This window comes from Haemaphysalis longicornis, unplaced genomic scaffold (genome assembly GCF_048455015.1).
Source record: "Haemaphysalis longicornis isolate Haplotype H1 unplaced genomic scaffold, Haemaphysalis longicornis Haplotype H1 scaffold_1, whole genome shotgun sequence".
Taxonomy (NCBI): domain Eukaryota; kingdom Metazoa; phylum Arthropoda; class Arachnida; order Ixodida; family Ixodidae; genus Haemaphysalis; species Haemaphysalis longicornis.
Genome location: NW_027526203.1, coordinates 129,764,303 through 129,792,079, shown reverse-complemented (window position 1 = coordinate 129,792,079; position 27,777 = coordinate 129,764,303). Strand labels below are relative to the sequence as shown.

General features: G+C 46.8%; 1 protein-coding gene across 1 annotated transcript in view; it reads right to left on the bottom strand.

The window, feature by feature from the left end:
* The window catches only part of LOC144165856 (uncharacterized), a 158,077-nt gene that overhangs the window by 107,638 nt on the left and 22,662 nt on the right, over nucleotides 1-27,777 (bottom strand). The window contains exon 2 of the mRNA XM_077695619.1: nucleotides 97-204. Within this exon, the coding sequence (XP_077551745.1) occupies nucleotides 97-204 (108 nt within the window). The remainder of the gene's footprint in view (nucleotides 1-96; nucleotides 205-27,777) is intronic.

The window sequence follows — 27,777 nt, the reverse complement described above, 5'->3', positions numbered from 1 at the left end:
CCAACTCGTAGCTCCCTCCCGTGCCTACTGTTCGGGAACCGACCCACGCTTTCTTGTGGCCAGCGATTGAAGTGCCCCCAAGAAGGAGTGGCTTACTTGACAGAACTTGGGGAGCGTCTTGCAGAAGAGCTGCGTCGTCCTGACGGGAAAGATTGTGGCCGTTACTCCGAATGGCAACGCCAAAGGCGTCAACACCTGGAAGGCCTGCAAAAAAAAAAAACGCCGGGTTTGTGAACACAACCGAGGTGTCCGCGCACCGACAAACAAGCGGCCACCTGCTCCAACTGCATGACGCCTTTTTTATCATTTCCAGTTATGATTTTCAAATTTTTCTGCGGTTTGTGGAACATTTGCAAATTATCGCAGCCCATTTGCAAGTGTTCCTAGGGTACTTTATTACGATAGCGTTTAATCATCTGTAACTTATTTTCTTCAAGAAATTCTTCGGGCAATCAAATCTACTTTACGTGCCTCGAAGGCTAAAGCCAAGAGGTACTCATCAGAGTACCATAACTGTTCACTGCTAAAGCGTGCCCTTCCGTTTCCTCCTGTTCCGGCGCCAATTCGACAGGCGTGCGGCTCGCGTTGCGGCGCTGGCAACGTGCCCGCATCTTGACACCCTTCTTCAATACCAACTCAAATCGAAGGGTTTCTTTTCTTTTGGCGCCGGGAGCTTTCGGCCGGACATGAAAAATCCATGCGAGGGAAGATGAATACAGCCTCGCGGTAAAAATTACCTCGCGATTCTGGCCACGGATGTCCTGCGAAGCTTTTTCCTACACGGCGGTAATCCCTAAGACACGCGCACACTTTTAACGCGGTAGTGTTATTAGGTTCATCTTGAGATTTCCCCGTACCTGTTAGCCATCCACTATCAGCCGTGCCCATCAAACGTCCGCGGAAGTACGCCACCGCTTCCAACCGGAAACTACTGCTGGTGCAGCCAGATACGAGGGTTCGCGCGAACCTCGAATACAGCAGAGCGGCAACTGGAATGTGGAAAGGAACACAATAATAGTACCCCGGACACGAAAGAAAAGATACGTGATTTCAACAGGTGCCGCGCCTGCGGAGTAAAGTCTGTTCTACGCCCCGTCGGTAGTCGCATCTTTGGTAGATACGACGCCCAGCCGCTCCCGCAACTTAAGCCATTACCCTAAAGCGTCTTTGCCAATGGAACTATCATGCTGGCACAAAACTGTGTCACGTAACTAAAAAGCGTGGCAAAAGATGAACGCCAGGATCTCTTCAACAGGACGTGCTGTTGGGCAAGTTGGTTCATACTGAATGGGAGGCTTAGCGCAAAAAAGACGAGGACGGTGGCAAACGTGACAGGCGCTACTAACAACTTCAGGATCTCAAAACCAAGGAAGGCATATATTAAGACCACGAACTAACCAAACTGCCTCCTACTAAAATGAAACCTGGCACAGGGAATCTGATGAGACAATTCTTAAATTACTTCTCAAATTTCGGGGCCACGTCACCGCTGCAAGCTCTGTGCGGAAAACGAAGGATGGCGCCACGCGGCCAATATAAAAATAACCCTAAAATTCGGCCAGGGTGTCGTCCGAGTCAGCGGTCACGTAAAGATCATCCGCATGGACCCACGCAGAAGCGGCGGAAGCAATCTCACAACCAGAAAAAAAAGAAAATATTTACCCATTTCGCCCACACTGTAATACACCTTGACCGTATCATTACTTCCTTGAATGCTGAAAATAAAAACATTGTAATAATAGGTGATATAAACATTGACATTACGGATAATAATGACGGCAGTTGTTCAGACTACACAGGTTGCATACTTGGTCATGGAATGGACTCGCTGATAAACACGCCCAGCCGTTGTAACCCACATGGCACGGGCACTACCATTGATCATGTTTTATCAAACATCCTTTCGTCCCAACAAGCGGGTGTCGTTCACCATCACATCACTGATCATTACCCCGTCTTTCTTTTGGCAGAAAGCGCTCACAAAGCAAAACAGAATACAGTTATAAGGCGTGCGTTCGATAACAATAAATTCATAGAAGTTCTATCAAGTACCCACTGGAATAATTTATTGCGAAACACTGATGCTGAAAACGCTTTTAATTTGTTCTGCGCAAAAATAACCGAATGCATTGACATGTTCACGACCGTAACTTCCAATTTTCGGTGGTTTTCTGCGCCCAGAAACCCGTGGATAACAAACGGCCTACTACGCAGCATACGGAAAAAAGATAACCTTCATAAAAAGGTTAAAGCTCAACCTTATAACCTTGCTCTTAGCGCCCGCTTTAAACGTTATTCGCATACTTTCCCCATTTTAACTAAACAGGCTAATCGAAATTATTACCAAAATGAGATACTCAAAAACGGCACGAATACCCACAAAAATTGGCAACTAATTAAACAGTTCTTGCATGTGTCTGAAACGACATCCCCTTTATCGAAAATTACTGACGGCAATAATGTTTTAACTAACCCATTCGACATTGCCAATGCGTTTAACAGATTCTTTTCCAGCAGCGGCCAACATCCACAACTTAATTGTAACTATGGTTACTCCTGCGTTCAGTCTTCCTTTCTAAGCCCGACAACACCGGAAGAAGTTTTTAAGGTTATAACAAGTTTAAAAAATACAAGCCCCGGATTAGATAATATAACAGCTTCGAAAATCAAATTGGTTGCTCATCAGTTATCCGGCGTTCTGGCAATTATTATTAAAATATATTCAAAAGTGGTGTTTTTCCCGAAAAGCTTAAAAAAGAGAAAGTTGTCATGTTTTTAAGAAGGGGGATTCTACCCTCATGGGTAATTACCGTCCAATAACTATTCTGCCGTTTTTTAGCAAGCTAATTGAAAAAACTTATTGTAATCCGCCTAATGAACTACCTCAATAAATTTAAAATTCTAACACCAAAACAATTCGGATTCCGCCCAAATTACTCAACAGAATTCGCCCTAATAGAATGCACCGATACAATTAAAAAGTTTATTGATAACGGGTCTTGGTGCGGTGCAGTTTTCATAGATTTCACGAAGGCGTTTGATACAATAAACCACTTAATACTTTTTGCGAAACTTGAATCAATTGGAATACGGGGGCCAGCTTTAAGAGTACTTCGCAGTTATTTGTCTGATAGAACACAGGTTGTCAAATTTCTGACGCGTTTTCCTGCCCCAGTAATATTAATCAAGGCGTTCCCCAGGGATCTATTCTAGGACCGCTTCTTTTCCTAATATACATTAGTGACCGCCCGATTTACCTCAAAACTTCGCACTGTATTCTTTACGCAGACGATACCACGATATTTGCGCACGATAAAGACCTAAACAATCTAATATTAAAACTGAACTCGGATTTACAAAACATCATCTCATGGTGCGAAAACAACTCTCTGTGCATGAATCCTACCAAAACTAATTTTATGGTTTTCCACACCTTAACAAACGGCTTTTCACCAACCCGCAAATAAAATTTGGTGATCAGGCTATTTCTGCATCCTGCATAGCGTCATTTCTTGGTGTTGTGCTTGATTGGCAGTTAAAATTTCATGCACACATTAAATCAGTTACAAAGAAATTAGCATTCGGGATACGTGTATTAATTAGAACACGGCATTACTTCCAGCCACATATTCTTCGGTCACTGTATCACGCATTTAGTCATAGTCATCTCACTTACTGTTTGTCGTCATGGGGCAATACATACTTCACCCATTTGTCTTGTCTACAACGCCTCCAAAATCAAGCGGTTCGTGTATTAATTTTCAGCCCCTTCAGGGCCTCCGTTACAGGCATCTATGATAGCCCGAAGGTCCTACCTCTGACGTGTTCTTTGCAGCTGACATTACGTCTCCTAATTTACCGTGCCCGCCAAAACAGTGTCGTTGCTGGTGCTTTCGCCACATCTCCCCTTACTAATACAAATATTACCCGGTTCTCTGAACAGCATAACTTATTACTGCCGAAAGCTAAAACCAACTACGGTAAGCAAACTGCCCTTTTTTCAGCCATAGCACTCTGGAATTCTTTGCCGGTATCAATTAAGTCATCGCTTTCTCAACATACATTTTCCAAGTGTCTGAAAACATACCTACTCGAAATGTACTTAGGTGATTCTTAAAATTGTTTTTCTGTGCACCTTTTATCTTTTGGTTGTATACTTCTTTCCGGATTTAACTTCAGATTTTTGTCGTTTTTTATACCGATGATTGCTTAGATATTTATGGGTTATTGTACTATCACGTTATCCTGATTTCTTGATGTTCGCAACCTGAATATACATTTTTATTTGCATTCCTTGCTTATTCGTGTAGTATTGTATACTTCCTAATCGTTGTGCCTCAAACTCTCGCAAAAATATGAAATGTTATTTAAAAGAATTGATTTTCTTCGCCTGACCCTGACATGCTAATGGTTTTTATTACTTCGTGTGCATTCCGTTCTGCCATTATATTAACTTTGTCTTGTGTGAATTTTGAGCCAGGAGGTCCCCCTGACAGTTTTTACTTCGGGACCTCCTTCTGTACTAACATCAATAACGCATTTTGTAAACCAAACATTTATTGAATAAACCTTGAAACATTGAACCTAGCCGAGGGAAGAGCTAGAAAAATATAATTGAAACAACAATACGTGTGCAGTCACTGATCACGAGACGTATACCGTACAGCCTGCCGTTCCAGAAAGTTACCGACACTGAATAAAATGAAATAACACCATCACCAGGCCAGCGTATATGAGACAGCCCTCAACATCCCACTTCTCACAATCACTAAAAATGTCGGCAATCCGCCTATCGGAACTACGAAATATCAGTTTCAACATCATTACTCACTCTCAAAAGGCTATTGCACTCTGTGTGCCTGCAGGCAGAACACCTAAACGCTTGAAAGAAGATTCTTCCATCTACAATGATGACAGTTCACATCACATTGATACCCGGACACGATGGTCTAGAAGGTTACGCCGAAGCCGACCCCTGCCTTTTTTCTCCCCTGAGCACTGGAAGAGAGCACTGTCCAGCTCGGACCCTGACGACAGCTGGTGCAGAGAGCCCAAGAAGCCGGACGGTCTCAAGGGGTCCTGGAATGAGGACTCTTCCAGAGGGCTGACTGCTTTTGAGGCACGTCTATTCCCCCTCCTCCGACAACAAGCAGGCGAACTCGCATACCACGCTCCCTGCGACCGCGAGCACAAGACTCGGCTCCCCGAACAAATATGGAGAACGCCTCCTGATCCCACGCACACCATCCTTCCCTCCACGGAATGTGGAACTCAGCACCACAAAATCGCAAGCTCTGCGCAGGATACAAACCAACACATATATCCACAAATCTAGATGGGCGAAGATGTCTTGTTTAAGACGCCCGACATCAGCATAAAACTGATAAATACGGGAAAAGTGCAGCCTCCTCCGTTCAACCTGGGCATATATAAGCATATGCTCAGAAGATACCTAATCAAACATTACATATTCCATTGCGTCGAAACATGGGAGGCAGCCCTGACCACCTAGTCACCAGAAGATCAGCATGAGCTTATTCAGGAAGCAAGGAAAACAGCCGCTGCATCTGGACCCTGCACTTCGGGTTTCACCCTTGAACTCCCTACTATCTGTTTATCCCTTTTCCCAAACTCACACTATATCATATACTCAATAAAGATTTACTCTCTGTCTCCGTCGCTCTTAGCAAGAAAACCCAAAAAATTCAGGCTGGCCACGACACTAGAGAATAAACCTTTGAAACACAGGCACTGTCGGCTTGTCCCCCAACACCCTGCAGCCGCAACCTGGCATCTATAGCTACTTATAGCTACACAAGCGCAGATGGCCTTTGTCTTTCCTGTGCCACGCTGAATAAAAACCTTGGCCGCTAGTTTCTCTGTCTTCAATGGCCACCATTGCTTGGAAAGTATTCATTGTAAATGCAGCAACTCCGTTCCAAAACACTTCATCGACGCCGAAGTAACGCAATCTTGTCGTACATCTTAAGGCCTAAATGTAGATGTCATCTGCAACTTTTTTTCATGCCTGTTGTTATGTTTTTTTATGTTTTGTTTCTTCAGTTCCGTTTATATTTGGTATTTCCGGAGAAAATAGTTCAGTTGCAAGTCAGTGCTTCGCGCACGAAGCGCTTCCTTCTGCCGCCCTGTCGTCTTTTTTGCGCTGTGGTTACTCTCCTAGCCCGTTTCTTCGGGCCGCTACCTCGCAACACCATCTCCAAGCTTGGAAGGACCGGTATCTAGAAATATCACCTCGACTACACCGATCTTTGTACGTCGACTACCTTGCCATCGGCGCACCGACAAGGAAGCGCTAGAGCTTTACGAAGCAGCTATCACCATTATCAACGACTCCAGTACGGAGCTGCGGAAGTGGTGCTCGAACTCCAGCATACTGAATGACAGTTTCTTCGCGGACTCCGTTTCTCTTCAGGCCATTAGAGAAAGCAAGCGAACTTCGAAGGTACTTGGATTGCACTGCGATCACATGGCGGGCGACATAATACTTACGACTCAAACCGTGTCTTCCCACGTTTCGAAGTAGCCATCCACCAAGCGAACCGTGCTACAAGCCTTTGCGCGACTTTTAGGCTATATAGGCTTGATAAGCCTGTTTTACGTACGAGCTAGACTCATCTTTCAACATCTGTGGCTACACAACTGTGCATGGGACGATCCGTTACCGCAAGACGTTAGGGAGCTGTAGAAAGCGTTAACAAAGGTGCGCGCCCTGTCTCCTCTGTGCATTCGTAGATGCGTCAGCTACACCGAATCGCACGGACTTTGCAAAATTCGAGTTGCACTTTTAAAGACGATGGTCTTGCTTGGGCTACTTGAATGCGAAAATTTGGTCTGTCTGTCATAGTGTTTCATTTATTTATTTTATTTATTTATGAAATACTGCAGGCCATAAAAATGGCCCAAGCAGGAGTGGGAGGTGGTACAACGATAATGATATGACCAATTACACAGTCGTACAGGTGTAGTCGTACAGGTGTATATTCATAGTGATATATCATCATCATCATCAGCAGCAGCAGCAGCAGCAGCCTATCCAGGTCCACAGGACGAAGGCCTCTCCCGTTGACCTCCAACTCATCCTGTCCTGCGCTGCTCGAGTCCACAATTTACCCCAAATTTCTTTATTTCATCCCTCGATCGGATTGGTCAAGTTCTAAAGGCCGCCTGTACGGATCCAGCGACTCTTGGGTCCCCCTGCTGTAGAGGGAAATTTGGCGCTGCATTCGCGGGCTGTCGTCGGCGCCGCTATTGGCGGTGAGGTGTTTGAGTGGCGCCCCCTGGCCCTGACGTCGGCTAGGGACTCGCGCCGCTGTCGTCTGCTACACTCCGCTTGTGAGGGGCAGCAGTGTCTTTGCTAGAAATAGCCCGCTTTGTTGCTGTAGTGCATTAAAAAGCGTATTTCTAGTGATTCAGTTATTTTGTCAGCTTCTAATGCACCTGAATAATTTGCTGTACCCCCGCAAGTTTGCAACACGCGAGGAGACTGAGAATTTTCTTCAGGGCATCGGTCAGAAAATCGTGTGTAACACGTTCTTTCTAGCTTAATCTAGAGGATCAGCGCTCAGAGCTCCTCCAGAAAGTATTCTAAATGCGTAGCTTCCCTACAGTATTTTTGAGATGCTTTTACGAAGACTTAGTAGTCTAATGCTACGTACCAAACACCGGGCCCATACACGCACATCGCACAGCAGGAAATAAAGCAGCTAGGCTTCTATTTCTTTCATTGTTGCTGACTTGTGTCAGATGAATGTGTTTTTTTTTGTGCCCGACGCATTAATTTTTCTGCGCCGTCAGAAACATCTTATTAGGAGGTTTTGGGATGTTTGGTATAGGCTCACAAAGATCGTGGGGATATTTCTTTCATGTTGTATGGCATACATTCCCTTCTTCACAAATTGGCTTTCATTACGGATGCGTGCAAGAAGGTGCATATCCGCAGCGTGCTTTGTTTATTCACATGCAAATACTATGAGATGGTTTTTGCTACGCCACCGCGATCGCGCCCTAAACAAAGTTATCCACAGTAGTCGAAGGCGGCTTTTGTGCTCCGAATTTCTATCGTAATCATATCGTTATCATAAGGAACTGACTGTCAACCCGAACAATGATGACATGATTACGGTGTTGAAGGCATGATATACTCGCTAGCTAACGCAATAACTTGTATACGTGCATATATTACAAGAACCGAAACCGAAGAATAATCCCAAGTAGCTCTTTATTGCTTTCCAACCCTTCCAGGCGCAAAGACCAAATCCTATTCTACTCGGGATGGCGTTCAATGAATTGAAGAAAATTATTTTTTCTCTCTTGTCCTGGACTGAGGACCCGGCCCACTAATCATCTCGATTTTACGGTTAAATAAAGTTTTCTCCTCCTGCTACTCCTCCTCTTGGGCGCAGTTTTCCTATTACGCATATCCGAATATCGGGAAGATATGGCTGTGGAAAATGTACCCAAATATCCCCTCAGGTCTGAGCAAACAGAGTGTTATTTTATCTTTAACGTAGACGTGACTCGTTTTGCTCAATAAACCTCCTACTGGTTAGAAGCCTGGTATAAAACCAGCACGCGCCTATACACACAGTGGGTTATTTGGAACTCAACCTACAGTTTTTGCAGCCCATTGTGGCAAACTTTCATGCCATGACAACGTAAAGTGATGTGGTACAATACTTTCGAGCGTTCGGCAAGGTCGCAAAGACTGTTTTACCTTGCATATGATTACCGGGAATCGTAATGCCTTCTGCCAAAGCCGATAGCCCTGAAGGCCTAGAATTTGTTTTGGTCTTCCATTTTCGCTGTTGTCGGTTACTAGCAGCTGGCTGTTCGCTTTGTTCGAAAGATTGCGTAATACAGAAGCTGACGCCTAGGTCCGACTCGTCGCGCTCCGCACAGGACCGGATTCGCAACGAAGGGGGCGACGTCAGCAATGTTTATTCCGTAGCGGTATACAAAACTACATTTTAACTCACGCCTTGAGCTATAGTGTATGTGATTTTAAGTCTTATAAAGATCAAAAGTTACGCACGAGCAAAATCTGGTGCGGACAACCATCAGACGTTGACCGAGCGCAAAGAAACAGCAGGGAGAGCGAGCCAGAGTGAAGCAGACGACATATGCGAGAATCCCTAAGCTGACGTCACGGAGGCGCGCTTCGCAGCGCCGCCCGTGTTCGCGCTCATCGCCAATTGCAGCTAGCGACGTTCCTCGCCTACTTGGCTTCTTTTGTCTCGAAGCGGAATCAACACAAAAGAGTAACGTTTTTTGTTGCTCATCTTACATGGAGCTTCTAAATAATCACTGAAAAATAAATATTTTTGGAGCTTGAATTTTATAATAACAAAACTAATTTAAAAATATTTCACAGTAATGGTAATGTCGTTGCTTTTTTGCAGCCAGAGGTAACTTTACAGCCTATGCATGAGCCAGGCCAAGACCAAATGGTCGACCAAAGCATCGTTTAGCCAAAACAAAATATTACGCATATCTGAGGCAAGACATCAATACATATGTGGTATTCGCAGTGTTCCTTTATTAAAAATACACGGATGGCTGATTCCAGAAAAATACAAAAGCGGTCGCCCGCGGTTTCCCAACCGGGATTTAAGAAATCAAACGGCAACAGTAACGAAACGTTTCACTGGATAGGTTACACGTTCCGCTTGGAAAGCACGTGGAGTAGGGCGCCTCGATTCACGCGCGCCTCCGCCGTACGGTAGCGCTGGCATCGAGGCACTTGGCGTGGAGCAGTTGAACGCGGTAAATTTAAACTGACTTGAGCAAATCTGTGGCGTGTTTATCTTGGGAGGCGCGAGATGGGAGATGAACAGCATGAGAGGTTAGCGGGAAAGAGAAAGGAGGCAGGGGCACCAGACGACTATCGCCTTTCGTCGACATTTGCAACGAAGTGAGCAGATACGCGGCCTTTTTTTTTTTTCTGACGCAAGCCCTCTAGCATACGATGTGGCTGTGTTTGTCCGGCAACCGCTCTAGGACGGCAACAACGAAGCTTCTTATGAGTAAAAGCCGTGTCGCGCCAATGAAACCTTTGTTTCGCTTCCCCGTCCGAGATACTAGCGTGTCTTCTCGTTTCGAGTCTGTGGAGCTACATACAAGTTCCAGAGTTTGCATATTGCCTTGCTTCATTCTGGATCGATTTGGTGATATCGCTGCACTGGAATTTGGGGGAAACAAGCCACTGCACTCTTACGCAGAAAGGACCAAAAGTTCGTCTTCTGGGACCGCTGACTTTGCCGCAAGTATTACACCCTTTTGGGGTTAAATGTGAGGCGGACGAACTGTTAGTCCGCCACCCGCTTGTTCTGTTCCGATACTCTCCAAGGCCGAACTGCATAAGGGGGTAGCAGAAAGAAAAAAAACTGGCACCAGCAGAGATGGCACCACCGACTCCCGCAACAACACCCAATGGATCCAATGCGCTACCACTAGACCATGGGGCCTTTTTTTTATTATTACCACTAGGCCACGTGGCCAGACAGGACATTGAGACGCGGCCAGATAGGAGATTTGGTTGAAAATGCGTATTAAAGTGGAAAACGTGCAGTACCGTGGACAGCGCGACGATTCATTGCAGCTGGTGTCCGAATTTCTATCATGCAAGTGAACGTGACCGCACTTTGCGCTTTGCTTACGCTGGGGACTATTGCTAAGCTCGATTCTAAGTACAGCCACACAACCACAGTTTTTTTCTTGAAAAAAAAAAACAATCAACTTTTCGCCTAGTTGCGACGAATGGTTGGGCGATCGAACGACTTATTTGTTTCCGCAAAAATTACCGCTAAGTATTTTCTTAATGTTCGCTACATATGTCCTGGTGTTCGCTACATATGTTAAGTGTTCTAGGTATCGTATATGAAAGCGGTCGTCTGTATGAGTGTCAGAATAGGGGAACATACCATATTTTTCTGCTTAGGCGAAACCAAATTCGGTGTTGCTTTGTCTGAACTCTTCAAGTTAGCGTTTTTAGACGATCGGGACTGGTTGTTGATGATGATGATTGGTTTTAATGGCCCAAGGCGAACAAGGGCAAAGAGCGCCAAAGACAAAGTTATTTGATGATGACACAGATGTACAATACTAAATTATATCAGTAAAAACAAAAGTGAAGCGACTTAAAATCCATGAAGTTGGCTGGTGTACAGGGCCAGGATGATTATGCACGATATGAAAGAAGCTGTAAAAACTTGATGTCTGATGAAAACTGAAAAACACGCTTACTAGAAAACATCGGGTTGTCGGCCAAGAATTATGATGGGCGTAGGGGGATGTGTTATCTATACAGGGGCCCTATTCTCGACTGCACAAATTGCCGGCATTTCGCCCATGTTTTTTTGCGTAAGCACGACGTAAACAATCAGTGACGTACTGCACCTATAGCTATGACGACATGCAGTGTAATTTGACGATTCACTCATAAAGATCGCTACCAAGGTATCAAATATTGTGCAAGAAAGATATAAAAACACTTGGCATGTACTATAAAAATTAATACGGTAGCTGAGGCTGACAAGAAAGACACATTTCTGGAGGTCAAACTTGGCGCCAACACCACAAGGCGATCGAGTAACGTTGATCCAAAAGCGAGCGAAAGGCGGATGTCGAGCTAACGAACATCACACAATTTTTTTACCGTATCTATTTATTTCAATCGTTTTTTTTTAACATAGCAAGGCTCTCTGCTTCAATGCAAGCTTTGTTGCGTTATCACCTTCCCTGCCGCCACCGCCGCCACGCCATCGTCTGCTGCTATGTTACAAGTTTATGGCGTGATTACAGAAAAAGACGGCCGCGACCATCGCTTCTATGACACATGTAAGAGCAGCGAAGCGCCTGATAACCGCGGAGCGCACCGATGTCGCCGATTCACTCATTCTTCAAGCTCGACTGCAATCAGCGCTGTAATGAACTAAATAGTCACTTTTCATTGTTATTTTTCTCTTGAGTTCGATCATGTGACCCAACAGCTTACTAGGACAAGTATGGACAAATGCCATGCATTGGGTTCTCTTTGGCATGGAGAGGCTTGTACTGCCCTCTTATGTTGCGGTTACGCCAAACAAATAATTTTTATTTCATTGCCAAACATAAAAGCAAAATACTGCATGTTATTTGTATGTCCCATGATCGCTGACTTGGAAGCAGTTGAAGCTATAATTTGTTTCGGTAGGAAACATGCTTTAAACAGCGCGCATGCGAAACTGCGCCTGCTGCAAATTGCCGCACATTTCGCGGCGCCGTAAGCCGGGGCAATATTGTGCCATATTTTGCTTGTATTTTGCGACAAAAACAGCCGCCATTTTCAAGCTGTTACGTAACATTACGTCACTTTTACGCAGGCTGAAGTTGCCAATGCATGACGTAATCGTTCCCGCCAACTGTTTAAATTACGTCACGCCTTCTCAGCCAATCACAGAGGGGGTGTGTATTACAAGCAGTATTGTTGTTGAATAGCAAATACAAGCTTACGTTGTCATGTCCGCCGCATTTTGTCTGGTTTTTCATTGCCGGCCAAGAATTATGCGCCTTTAGTAACGAGAAATAAGGCAAACTTTAGAACTGGTGTCCGTAGACGACATGAAACGTCAAAATGACGACAGCACACACAACCGCTTTGTCAACCGGAAGCACGTGACCAAAATTGAAAGCCAATCAGAAAAGACTTCCGGAAAATTGCCTGAATTGCCGGCAATTTGTGCAGTCGAGAATAGGGGCCCAGTTCAGGAAAATGTTTGCGTCGTGTGGTGTCGAGTGCCTTGCATTGAATGATTATATGAACTACGGATAGGGCGTCTCCGCACCTGCTGCACTGGGGTCTTGAAGATCCCGTGAGCAGATACGAGTGCCCTGCATAAGTGTGCCCTATCCGTAGCCTAGCCAAGGCGACATCTGTGTATCTGTTGGGTTTGTCGGTGGTGTATGGTCACACGTGTGGTTTTTATTGTGTGTAATTTCTTGTCTGTCTTTTCACTCCACTCTGTTTGCCATGTTTTACAAATGTGTTGTTTAATGTGTCGCTTGAGGTCATTGTAGGGCACTGTTGTAACGTGTACTGTATTCGTGAGGATAGCAGCAGTGGCCATTTGATCCTCGGTCTCGTTTCCGGCAATCCCAGGGTGCCCCAAAACACAACAGAAAGTTATTTCAAGGTTTGATGCATATGAGGACATTATACTACAATATACTATATTATATACTATATTATATTCTATATACTATATACTATATAATAAGACTATAATATAGTCTTAAAAACAAAATTAGTTGCAAAGTTTTTAGGACGCTTTCCGGATGCAAGCGCGCGCAAGACGCTAAGAGGGTCCGTGAACACGATGGACTCTAAAATTTGAAGTTGGACAATGCGATTTAAGACTATTAAAATACCGCACGCTTCAGCTGTAAATATGCTGTTATTAAAGTTCATTTTTATGACATCAAAGTTTGGACCATGCGGAGCACCAAACACATCAGTAGCATTCTTGGACGCGTCACTGTAAAGATCAGCACACCGGTACTTATCCTGGATAAACAAGAAATGCTGTAAAATCCCAATTCTTGGCGACCTGTTTTTGTCAAGTTGCGTGATATACAGGTCCCACGACACAGGGTGAAGATGCCATGGTGGAAGAAAATCAATGATGCGTGTCTTGTGCATGTGTGGAAACGGGACTGCTAGCTCAGAAGCTCCCTCTCTCACTCTGAAAGGAAACGGCATGGAGATGTATAGTCGATTTAAAAAGAGTTGCTGTGAGGATGTATCATTAATGGTCGAGTTAAAAGGATTATTTGTCATAGACCATATTTTTGAGGCATACAACACGTCCATGTATACCCTCTGGTGATGTAGGGACCATTTATCGCACTCTACATAGACTTTGAACAAGGCTAGTGCGGAAGGCGCCACAGGAAAGGCGAATTAAGCCCCAAATGTAGCACCGGATCAAGCACTTTTAGTGCCGTTGTTGTTGCCGACCCATACACGACACTGCCGTAGTCCAACCAAGATCCTACTAATGCAGTATAAAGACCCAGAAGGAGCTGCTTGTCTGCACCATAAGATTGCTGAGAGATGACTTTAAGAATGTTCATTGTTGTTAGACATTTTTTATTAAGCTGTTTTAAATGTGGAAGGAATGTCAGTTTGTTATCAAGTATATTATGCCTAAACATGTGTGCTCCCTCTTAACAGAAATCGACACACCGTTCAAAGTAATGTCTGAGCCCGGATGGATCCCACGCTTCCTGGAAAACAAAACGCAAGGGCTTTTTTCTGGATTCTTGTATGCCCATCTGGCAAGTTTTTTGACGCCAAGCTGGACTTGACGTTCACAGATTGACATATTACATTATTTAAACGATATCTGGACGTCGTCTAGATACATAGAGTAAAAAATTGTAGGTGGCAGTGACTTTCCAAGAGAGTGCATCGTCCCTATGAAAAGTGTGCAGCTTAGCACTCCACCTTGTGGCACACCATTTTCTTCCACGTGAACCCTTGAGAGTGCACTATCAACTCTTACACAAAATGTTCTATCCGGCAAGTAACTAGCACGGGTGTTTAAGGTCGCTAAGGATCCCGTATCGCCAAGCGGTGTCATAGGTTTTCTCAAGATCAAAAAAGACCGTTGCGCGAAGCTGTTTCTGAATGAAACCATACTTGATGTACGACTCAAGGGCGACGAGTTGCTCGTTTGTGAATCGCCCGGCCCTCAAGCCTGCCTGGCAGCTCCCGAGAAGTCCATTGTACCAAAGAAAGTACACAAGCCTCCGGCTTATCATCTTCTCGAGAAGCTTGCACAGGCAACTAGTCAGGGCAGTTGGTCGATAGCTAGCGCGAGGGGAAGGGTCCTTCCCCTCTCTCAGGAAAGCTACAACTATAGGCTCCCTTTAAAGCTTTGGAATGTGCCCCGAAAGCCATATCTTGTTATATAGGTGGAGGATCGAGTGTTTGAAGATTGTCTGAATGTAGGTACTGTATCATTGTATATGTGATGTTGTCTTGGCCTGGAGCTGAGGGTTTACACGTGCTCAGAGCAGCCCTCAGCTCATGAAATGAAGATTCGGAGTTATAAGAAGATGTTGACCTATTGTTATCTAGTATAGGCTTCTTTTCGGCCGTTTGTTTGTGTTTCATGAAAGTGTTTGTGTAGTGTGCTGAACTGGACACGTGTTGGAAGTGTTGTGCGAGGGTGTCAGCCTGGTCTTCGAGTGTGTCCCCTGTTGTGCTGACCAGAGGCAGGCTGTGTGTTTGTTGTCCTTTCAGTTTGCGTATTCTTGTCCATACTTTCCGTGTGTCTGTGTAGGAGTTTATTGATGTTATGAAGGAACGCCAACTCTCTCGTTTTGCCTCACGGCGCACACGTTTTCCTAACGCCTTGGCCCGTTTGAACAAAATGAGGTTACCCGACGTGGGGTACCGACGAAGGACACCCCACGCCTTGTTCTGGGCCTCTCGCGCCCGCCTACAGTCCTCATTCCACCACGGCCTCCGCTGGTTGCGCGGGGCACCAGAGGCGTGGGGAATGGACTTTTCGGCGGCGTCGAGGATGTGCGCCGTGAGCAGTTTGGTAGCTTCTTCAACGTGTAGGTGTGCTATGAATGTGTGGTGTAGTTTGGATGTCTCTGTAAATGTATTCCAGTTAGCTCTTGCTTCATTAAACCTTTTATGGGAAGATGGACTGCTCGGGCCTGTACCTATATACGTTAATGAAGTGGGGAAATGGTCACTACCATATGGGTCCGTGCCCACACCCCACTCAAGACATGGAAAGAGAATTGCAGAGCCAATAGCCAGGTCAAGATGTGAGTATGTGTTGTGACCTATGTTATGGTATGTAGGCTGTTTATTGTTGAAAAGGCATGCTCCAGAGGATGTAAGAAACCTCTCTATCAGGCGACCTCGGGCATCCGTACGAGAAGAGCCCCAAAGAGAATTGTGAGCATTAAGGTCGCCTGTTAGAATGTATGGTTCGGGCAGTTGGTCAACCAGCGCCTCGAAGTCAGAGCTCAAAAGTGTAACATCAGGAGGAATGTATATGGAGCATACCGTTATCAACCTATTAAATATTATTAAGCGTATTGCTACAGCCTCAAGGATAGTGTTTAAAGTGAGAGGGTGGCATGCTAAGGATTTCCGGACGATTATGGCCACACCGCCAGAAGAGTGTGTGCAGTCATCCCTGTCTTTCCTGTATACCAGGTAACTATTCAAGAAATTTGTGTGTTTAGAATTCAAATGTGTTTCCTGAACACACATTACACTTGGCTGATTGGTATGCAGAATCTCATACACGTCGTCAAGATTATTCAGAAAGCCTCTGCAGTTCCATTGTACTATGTTCTCTCTTCCCATTATGAAGTGTTCGGAGCTACTGGAATGTGTTGTTATGTGTCGTTTTTCGGGGCTGTGACTTTCGGCGTGGGTTTGGCACGTACGGGTACTTGGAACATCGGAGAAAACCTTTTGTGACGGATTATGGTAGTGGGGTTCTGTCCATGGTCAGTATTACGTGCTTTGTTTTGATTTCTTTACCGTCTTGTGTTATTGTGATGCGCCTGACTGCTGGGACCCCTTGGTCACGCAGTCCTTCCAGGATGTCGGTTTCGGTTTCGTTGATTAGATTGAGTTCAGAGATGACACGTGAGAGAAGTTTAGGGTTTTGTGAGGTGTGATTGCAATTTCAAGACCATGGATGTTAGTTTGCTTCAGGAGCCTATTTGCCTGCTCTTTGTGGCTGACTAAAATGAGCACATCTCCAGAAGTAAATTTTTTCGCCTTGTACTTTTTACAGCAACACTATCGATGAACCTTGCAACGAGAAAGACTCATTTTCCACTTACAGGGGTTTATTTGTTAACGGATTGCATAATGAAGCGAGAAAAGTTGTCATTGCTTCGGAGATCAATGTTCGGAAGAGGTTTGAAAGTTACTTCGGCGCTGGCCCTTTTCAGGGCCCGATCATTTGGTTAGGGGGTTTAGAGAATACCATATAGCATGTAATAAAAGCAGGGGACAGGGTTACTGTCTTCTGCAGGCTTACCCTGATAGCTGAATAGGTCCCGGAGCTTCCTGCCTGGTAAACAAACAGAGAGCCCCTCCGACGGAGCTTGACCACGGCTCCGACGGACACCGTTTGTGGTTTCTGCCCTTCAGTTTAAAACTCGTTAGCACGGTTGGTTAAAGCGAGGGTATGGGGGCTCGGGGTCCGCGGTGTTGCCAGTACCGTTACCAAGATTACTCAAGGCGCCACGTCCGGGGCGATCGGGACTGGGAAATGCAGCTTGGTCATACAGTAGTTGCAGCATTGTCATAGCTTTGATGCACAAGGTAATTAGGTACGTCGTGTAAAAGGTAACTTCAAGACGCTTAGCTGTAGAGAGCATTTTTAATTTGTAGTTGTTGTCACCAGCAACTAATGAGTTTTCCTCGTCTGTAAAAATATACGTATTCATTACGCCTAGGAATCAACGTTTGCCATTTTCCCTAATATTTATATTATTGTTGACGCGCTTGAAATATTTCAATGGCCATTATTACCTCGCGCGAATCCTATGCAACACAGCGTATTAACATAACCTTACCAAGAAGCGTTTCTCCATCGCACTTCGCCGCTCCTTGCCGTTACCCGGCGTTTTTCTTATAATTGACATTGATATTTTCTCCCATGGCGCTATGAAAAAGACCCACTGACTGCAATTGCTTGTGTTTTGGAAATCTAAAACTGTCTCCAGAAATATGCGCGAAATGGCAAGAACGACGCCATTACAGGGGATTAATGACGCAGCAACGTACGAGACCGGATGTTGTGTTTCGGCTTCCCATTACTATTTATAGATCGGCGGGGACGAACATTTAGTCCGCATTTGTGCACACGGCACACACTCTGTCACCGTTACTCCACTTGAAATATTAACGGTTGCTCGCGAAGAATAACGGCCCGATTTGGTCCCAATTTTGCTCCCTTTTGCCTAAGAGTGGCGAGACCTTTGGGAGAAATCCAGTCGCGGATACTCAACGACTAACGAGAGGGTACCCCTGGCGGCCTTCCGTGAGCGCTCACAATCCCGCTGATTTACTTGCAGCATAAGAGTCGGCTCTGGCTCTAACACGAAAGACTATTTGGCAGACGCACCACCGTGGTTAAGAAGTCCTGAATAGGATTGGCTTGTGCCAGCGAGTGACCTCTCTGCCAGCGAGTGACCTCAGCGAGTGACCACCTGTGCCAGCGAGTGACCTCTCTCAGGAGCTTGCATAAGTGCGCCCATGCTGCTGTCGTTCAAGGGCAGGAACTTCAGCCTGCCGGGCTGCTTGACCTCGACCACTATGGTCTCCCCTTCAGGACATAGTGAGAGTGACGGCGTGTGTTATATGAGGTTCCACCGCAATGCCGCCCCAAGCCAGCCGTCAGTTTCTGGCCCGCTCCAAGTGACCGTTTGTTAGAATGGCGATAACATCCGAGGTCGTTAATAACTTCGTTAGTAGCTAGCAGTCAACAATTTTAAGAAAGTCACTTTTTCTATTGAAAATGGCTGTTCTGCCCGCGAAACTACAACAAACTTACAGTTTGTTCGGAGAGGGTAATCGCTGGCTTGGTTCAGTGCTTTGGAGGAACATCTCAAGCCGACAGGCACACTTTAGCTAGCTTGAATGCTAATTAAATGGGCTTCAATGCTAATGGGCCAGACATTAATACAGCACAGGCCAGTGCAGCGGCGGATTAATTACACATGCAAATTTGTTTCTCAAATACACAGCCGCCTATGGCGCTGTGGGTGTGACAGGCTTCTGGATCGCGTAAAGGTTGTAGGGACCCACACTGCCAATCTACGCTTGGACACGTGCGTGTGCTGCATCTATTTTTACTGATTGGCATCTGTTTTTACCGAAAAGAGAATAAAACAGCGATCCCTAAGACCTGGCGATTTGACAAGATCTGGAAAAGTGGTTAAAGGAGCCATGAAGACAAAATACAAGTTTGGTTTATTAGAAAGACTGCTTAGTCCCGATAACAATGATACCAATATCATCGCAATCTTCGAACAAATAACGGAGATATTAAAGAAAACGTGTGAAGCAGTCGCGACCCCCTAGCCAATTTCCCGCAACTTTTCTATGACGTCACGGAACATTGTTTGTGCGATTGGCGGCCGCCTAACTGACCTGTCGCGACGACACATGACTCGACGTCTGTAATGGGGCCTCTAGTTCCATTTGACTGCATCACTTGAATGCTAACGTGCAGTTAACGCACTGAAAATTATGTTTTATTGTTGGCCCGTATGACGTCATTTTTGCTCATAACACGTCACTGTGGCGCAAAATTTGAAAGTTTTTAAATACTTCTTGCTTTTTTTTTCGTTAAAAAAACATCTTTTGTGGCTGTAATGGAGCCGAGTGAGATACCGAATTCTAGTTCTTTCAAATTAAACAAAGTTGTATTTTCTCTTCATGGCTCCTTCAAGACAACGTCGAGTACGTCAGCACTTGCTAGAGAGGTGCCTGTCGGTTGAGTTACAAGCTCTGAGAAGTTAAAAGTGCTGCACAGGTCACAAAATTCAGTGGCTTCGCGGGAGGAACAAGAAAAACTCGGGCCGCTTCCGGGCCAAATTATTTGAGGGTAATTGAAGTCGCCTAAAAGAAAGATTGCAAATTTGGGTAAGATGATCACCCACCGTAATTAGGACACCATCTCCATAACTTGTGCCCCTATCGTATCGATAAAAGAAAAACTATTTCTGACATTCAAAACTTTCGCTGCACAATACTTTCGCAGATAGTCACGTTTCCGTAAAAATCACTGCATCGCCATTACATGTATTGGTAAATGAGGATAGTTTGCCGTCCTCATTTACAACGCTGCAAGTATCGGCATCGGGGCAAGAAGGTGCACCTCAGTGTAGGGTCAACGGAAATTTTTCTTTTTTCTCCGGGCGCTGGATTTTCGCTTTAAAAATCCACCCCTCGCGCTACCTCCAGACGATCTCTGCTCCGAAAAATTGTTGCAATTATGAAAAGAAAATAAAGCGCCTTCCTTTTATTCCACCAGTGTCACTCATAATTACGGACTCATATCGGCACCGCAAAAGTACATATAGACCACGTTCCCCTCAACTGAGGCACATCTAACGGAATGCTACATAAGAGGAAAAATACCACTAGCAGCCAGCTAGAAAATCAATGGAGACACGTCCCTTTCCTGAAGAAGTGACGCCTAACCAAATTACGAGAACGCAGCACGCGTCGAGCCAATGAGAGATGGCGGCTTCGGTTTCCGATCGACTTCTGCACACCATAGCATAAATATGCCGCAACTGTGCGAGCTTTTCGCGAGACATCGTGCAGAAAAGTTTTCAGCAAAGCTTATATCTTAGTTGCGCGGGTAAGTCCACCAGAGTATGTACACAATATGCAAAAGTGTCAGGTGCCAAACCGTCTTCGCAGATATATGCCCCTCCCTCCTTCGTGGTAGAAAGGAAAAGGGGGACAGGGTAGCGACCTGACCTCTGTATTCTTTCGTATATTCGTCCGGCAATCGCCCGCGATGCCTCTTCTCCAGATTAAAAGACGGCTGCCGTATTCTTTTTTTTTTTTTTTTTTTTGTGGCACTTTGGTTTTCCCCCACGGCTGAGCCATCTCGCAACTTCCCTTCATCGTGTGATCAGCCTCGTTGTTCACCCCCTCCCCCTTCCCTCTTTCTGCTCTAGCCAGGTTCTCTTGTCGTATGTCCACATTACCCAGGGGGCGGTTGGCGCTCCGAGCAATTTGATTTTCTCGGTCCCCGAGATCGCTTTCCCGCGGCCTTTTTGTTCCCTCTTTCCCAGCGGCGCCCGTGTGCCGTTCATCATTTGCAAGCTTGAGTTCTCATGCTTGACAGCCTCGCTTTTGGAGTCGCCGGGTGCAGCCGTGAACACAACGTCGGCGAGTTATCCGATCCTCGCTCACACCGAGCACGCCTAGTAATTACCGCAAACTAGGCCGCACCTTTTTGTTCTTCCTCTCCTTAGGCTCGCCCCGCATCTTTACGCCGCGATCTTTGAGGCGCTCTGGTGCCGCGCGAATTGGCGAAACGTGGACGCATAAAGCGATAGGCGTGCCTTCAATCGCGGGTTCTCTGTTGATCGTGAAATGATGACGTGACAGAGAGGAGGCGGGACCGCCGGGGACCCGGGGCCCCATCGACAACGTTGCGCGTCTGCGCCGAGACGCGCCAGAAGTGATGATGAGGGCCCCCATGTATAACTCGATTATGCTCCCCAAGCGCCCTTGTTCAAGATCTTCAGGCAGGGGCGGTGCCTGCTAGCCGGCCGCATCGTTTGCCACAACGGCGGTCGCTGCTTATTGCGTTAGGAGCGCTCTCGGCACGAGCGCAGGACGAGATGTACAAACGAGCCGCCATAAGCCCTCGGACACGATCGGCGGCCGAGAATGTCGCTTCCCGGCGTGCGTTACCCGCACTTGCTCGGCTGCACGTCTTCGTGGTTGATTTCTTTTTCATCCTTGCTCTCCATTCGCATGTAGTATGCGGTTGGAGAGCGCCGTTGCAGGTCAGCAGCTCTGTCCGAGTCCCCGAAATATGTATGACACAGCGACGTCGTTTACGCTGCATGGCTGCGACGAGGTCTGCGGGTGTTTGAGCAGTTGAAGGGTGACGCCTGCCTGGCTAATGGGACGGCGTCGCGAATCTCGAGAGCACGCCTCTTTTCAGCTGAAAAGCTAGGAAACTCGTAAATAAGAGGCGTACCGCTGCTGTACCGCTGCGGAAGCGCCTCTTTTGCACGTGTGAGCCTTCCTTTCTTGAAAACAGAGATGATGTGAGGTGTATCTTTTTGTTCGAAGTGCTTTTTGCAGGGACAATGGATGAAGAAGACAGAAAGACAGAAAGACAGAAACTTTCTATCTTTATTTCCTGAAAGACAGAAAGAAAGAAAGACAGAAAGTTCCTGTGGTGGCTGTGCCTTACGTACACCAAGTGTCCTACCGCCTGAAAAAGGGTGGTGGGAAGTGTGGTGTACAGGTGGTGTACAGGCTGTCAAAGATGGTGCGTAGGGTGAATAACCCAAGGCTGCACCATGCCCAGCTGTGCCGTAAGGCACACAAGTAATCTTGTGAATTGCGCGACGGGGGGGGTCCACAGGATCCCCCTGTCGTGCAAAAAGCGCTACATTGGCCAAACAGGCAGGTGCCTTAATGTAAGGCTCAGACAGCACCATGCGGCTGTGAATGCGCAGATGGGGGCTGGCCACCTGGCTGATCATTGCCGCAGGTGCATGGGTTGCACTCCTGATTTCTGCCAGACCCGCATCATGTACAGGTCGTCCTCCCAAACCGACCGAGAAATTGTTGAAGCTTTCTTGGTAGGAAGAGAAGGGGAAAGGTGCGTCAGTGCACCGTCCTTGGAGCTGTCCGAAAATGCATTCAATTTTTAGAGAGGGGAAGGTGGTTGCGCATGGGCGACGGATGAAGGCTGTTCGCATGTTCGCACATGTGGGTTTAATTTCTGCCATGTGATATGGGCAGGCGCTGTAATGTGGCCTGTGATATGAGCGATAGTGTTTTGCTTGTTTTCACTGCGTTTTATGATAACCCCTTCAAATATTATGTACTTCTTGGTGTCATAGACTGAGTTGAAGTTCTAGCGTGTGTTAGCTTTGTCCCTGTCTTAATGCTCGCTAGTTCGATGAATTCCTTAGTAAATTCGAACAGCCGGGGCCGGTCGACGCGAGGCGTTACGCCGCCAGCGGCAGTTGCACAACGGCTGATTTCGTGGTCGCTACGGCGACAGCAAGCTCTCGGTCAACTGTACGAGTACGCAAGACGCGAGTACGGCCGAAGCGAGACGATACGGTATTAGCGCGGCTGGTCGGCATGCGAAGGAGTACGCTAGTTGTGCGGCGCACTGCACGATCGTGGCCAGGAGGCTCTATATGTGCGCGATAAGCGAGAACGGAGAACGGAAGGCAATACACTCTTGTCGCGGCCGGTCGCGGCGCGAACAAAACCGACAGCTACGCGGCGCCCTGCACTGAATTAAGTTCAAATCACATCGCCAAAAAGCAAATAAGAACGTGCCGCTCTTGGCAACATTTCACTCAACGGTAAGAAAAAAAAGAAGAAAAATGGGCGATACATTTGGCGAGATGGGTAAGAACAAGGTTGGCAACATTGAGTCTCGGGAGAGGTCGGATTGCGAAGACAATGCAGTGCTTTTGTCGCTACATGGCTTTTAAAACGAAAGTGTTTGATTCCGTGATACACAAACATTTGAGTGACGTCATATCCGTCACGGAAGTGACGTCAGTACAACGAAGCAAACGGCCTATAAAGGGTGCACCCCAGCACCCAGTGTCTTCTTGTGGGGAAGCAGCCCGTAGAACCAAAGAGTACTTTATACTTAGGGTTGTTCGTTTTCGGGTTTTCTATTTTAACACGAAAGTGTTTTACGCCGGGATACACCAAGGTTTCACTGACGTCATATCCGCCACGGAAATGACGCCAGTACACCTTTGCCGAAGCGACCCGCCAGCAGGACGTCGCTCGCCAAGCACACCCACAAGACAGCCGACGACCCGCAAATAATGCTCTGGTCCAGATGTCGCTGCACATTTCACTTTCGTGTTTTACCGATTCCTATGACAGAGGAATCAACCCCATTTTTTATATATAGGAGGGCATCAATATTTATCTAAAGCTTTCGCGCGGCCACCTTGCTATCAAGAACAAAACTAACTGCCCGTGTAAACAAAAATAACAATAAAATTCTGGATTTCAACGTTGATCATATGTGCTGAAACCGAATTCGTACATTCTGCGGCATATTTTGGCGTTTTCCTCCCACGGTAGCTTTTCTTTTTTTTTCCTCACAGGCGCACCTGATAAGCACATAAGTTCGATAAGCACAGCCAATATTCACTGTGGGAGCGCCCATCTAGCGCTCAACACTGCTGTTTATGTACTAGCTCGCAGCTTCACAGTGACCCCTCGCGATGTCTGTGTTTACCTTTTACCGGACGACTATAGGCGCGTCTCAGCCGCTCACACTGAAGCATTAATGGGTACACGGACTTTCCATACCATTTTTGCGCATGTTTTGAGTTTTGAAGAAACGGACGACCGGAAACACCTTGAATGCACGCCGTCTACTCGGAGGCAGCCGTGTGCCAATCCACCGGCCGCGACCACTCGGCTGGCCGTAATGGCCGCCCTTTTCCAGTTTCGGTTCTTGAAAGATCACTTTTTGGTCTTCGTTTCAAATGCAGCGACGCATATTTGGGCATCGAGATTTTGCAGTTAGCACCTCTTTAAGTAATACTACCAGGAAACAATGAATTTAAGAGCCCGAAATTTTCATTGCACTTGGTCTTTAGTTCTCAAGCCATGCAAACCTCTCACCATCGAAAACCTTCGCCCAGATCTCTCTTCATGTATGGGCAAGGTCGCAGAACACGTAATTTTTATCCGACTCACCGCTCGCATCCCAAGCACACAGGCCTTTCTCTCTCTCCACTCAGGATGCCCTAAACCTAAACTCTCCACTCAGGATGCCCTACTCCAGCTACACCAAGAGATAATTTCCCAAACACATAATCGCGACGCGGCAGCAGTCCTTGCGCTCGATTTGACGACAGTGTTCGACAGAGTCCCCATAGTGCCACCTGCAGAGGCTTAGATTTATCCAGCCGGGCGAGCGAACTTAAAACTACGTGCGTGATTTTCTCGCCACACGTGCCGCCGCACTCCAGATAGGCGAGTTCCATTCTGATTGTACCCATCTTCCTTCCATAGGCACACCCCAGGGTTCAGCGTTGTCCCCTCTTCTATTCAATTTAGCTATCCTGGCATCCTAAACAGTTGAACTGGGTCCCTGGTCTCACATACAGTCTATATGACGGCGACATTCCTATGTGGGTGCCTGGAGGCAGCGGTGCTCCGATTGAAAACATCATTCAACAAGGTGCCCGTATCGTGGAGACAGAGGCTCAGTTCGTTGGGTTATCCTGTTCTCCTGGAAAATTTGTACTGCTCATTGTCCCTGCCCCGTCCTGCCGTGATTCACCGAACATACGAGGCACTCGGCAATCCGATCATCCCAGAAGTGCAAACACTAAAGGTACTAGACCTCAGTATACAACACAATTGAGGTAACGGTCAATTCCGTCCACTACTTAAATCTCAAGTCAGTCAGACAATTGCCTTAATTCGTCGAATCGCTAAGCGGCACCATGGGCTCAAGGAAAGGGAAAGAATTCCCAGGAAGCAACACTAGTGAAAAAACACTCTACACAAGAGGAGAACAAGGCACAAGGACAGTTCCTGGACAATATGAACCAACAGGCCCAGACTTCCAGTTCACTCAGAAAAAAACCGTGTAGTCCAGGCCCTTTTCATCAGTCGGATCACGTGCTCTCTCTCCTACCTTAAGCTTATCACCTCCGACACAGACAAAATTGAATGCGTCATCCGAAAGGCATACAAGGCAGCATTACAAATCCCCCTCCGCGAGTCTGCTGCCAGACTCGCCTCGGCAGGACTATACAACACTGCCCACGAGCTACTATAGATCCATCGTATCAGTCAGCTACACCGCCTGTCTACCATTTATACACGGCGGCACATTGTTCACAGCTTGCGAATCGGCATCCCGGCCATTGTGAAAAGCAAAGCTTCCTTGCCTCGAGGCACCCGAGACTGTCTCCACATACGTCCCCTCCCGCGCAACATGCACCCAGTACACCACGCCTAGCACGGGTGCCAGCGCGCGCGTGGTCTTAGAGATAATAATATCTTATCCCAGCGCGACATACGAGACATACAGGAGAGTAACCACAGGACAAGCGCTGACTCTCAACTGAATTTATTACACATTTATACCAAAGTCGAACTGAACACATTTATACCAAAGTCGAACAATGCCACACGTGGCAAAGTTGCAAATAGAAAAAAGAAAACAGGAATTATCTGTTGTTATCCAGGAACTGAGCCTCTATCAGAAAGCGCCACTTAAGGGTGACTTACAAACTTTTCGCCCCTCTTAAGAATATGATATAGGCTTCAACAATCTCTCAATGTAACTGCTTCGGGTGCTCGGGTGCTTGGCCACATTATCAATCCCGTCGCGTCGACCATGAGCGCAAAGTTGGAATTTATATGCGCAAAACAATGGATTGTTTTCATTCCTTCTTACCCCGGACAAGTCGCGACTGGAATCGCCTTCCTTTTAACACTGCACCCATTAATGACGTCCACCAGTTTCGAAATGTCCTAGCTAACAGTGTATAATCAGGAGTTCTTCTAATGTTTATTTTTCATAAATCGCAGTTTCAATTTTAATTACATTATGTTAATGATTCTAATGTGTGCTGTATCTTAACGTCTTTTAGCAGTTTTTTTTTTGTTTTGCTCTCACACCACTCCCCTCTGTAATGCTTTTGGCCCTGAGGGTATCATAAATAAATAAATAAATAAATAAATATTATCAGTTTTCTCAAACAACAGGTGGCAGCCGCACATCTCGTCTGTTGCGCTGAGATTAGATATGAGCACGTATACGAACTCACCCAACTTGCAACTGTCCTTATAGATAAGTACCCCATGTCCCCCACCATGACCACGCCGCGCAGTACCAACCCACATACGGCTTCACTCTGGCAGTAGTTACACACCCCAACTCTAACCCAGGCACTTCTCTCCCCGTACGCACCTCTTACCCGGAAACGGCGGAGGAGACGGCAATACCGCACGCCATTATCACCAGGCCGCAACGACACATATTGTAATCACTCATTCGAAGACGGCGTTGAAAACTTCTTTCGCGGTAGCATTTCGGTTGCGGCACTCAAAATTCTCCTCCAAAATACCCCTATCCAAGTAGTGATCGTCTGGACCCCGGCCCACACTGGGGTGGGAGGCAATGCGGCGGCCCACAGAGCAGCACGCAGGGCTAGCTCCGACTCCCCACCACGGTACTCGGTCGGACCGCAATGGACTGCTCTCGTAACAAGAAGTCACGGAGAAGTCACCATTTCTCCCACCGCTATACCCCTGCCCACACACCCCTCCCCAACGATCAGGAGCGCCTATGGTGACTCCTCCAGACCGATTCCCTCGCGAGTCGCTCCGTGCTTCACAAGATCGATCCCTCTCAGTTCCCGTTCCCGAACTGTCCCCTCTCTGACTCCCTGGACACTAACTCACGCCATGTGGGCCTGTCCTTTCAAACCATTCCTCCCCATCTCCAGCATCGAGCAGTGAGAGGACGCGCTGGGCAGCTCGCCACCGGGAGGGCAACTACTTCTGATTAACCGAGCAGCCACCGTCGCCTGCAGCCTCCTGCCGGCGGCCACGAGGCGTTGCTAAGCCAACTTGCTTAAAAAATAAGGAGATCTCTCTCTCTCTTTCTCTCTCTCTCTCTCTCTCTCTGTCTGTCGGTCTCACGCAGGTCTTTTCCGATCATGCGCTGAAGGTAAATTTTTGCGTAACAGCCCTGTAACCGCCGTTTCAGGTTTTTTTTCTTTACCCTAGATTGTATTCGCCCTCTGCTAACCTCCACTGCCAACAGGGCACCTTGCTACCAGCAAAGTCTGCCATACAGCCGGCTGCCAAAGGGCGAGAAAGATTCGAAAAAAAAATTGGCACATTTCGCACTAGTGGTGAAAGGCTGGAGAAATAGAACAGCTGGCGGCCCCTCTTCCTTCGTCGGAGACCCCGCTGTCCCACCTGATATGGATTTCCGATGTTGC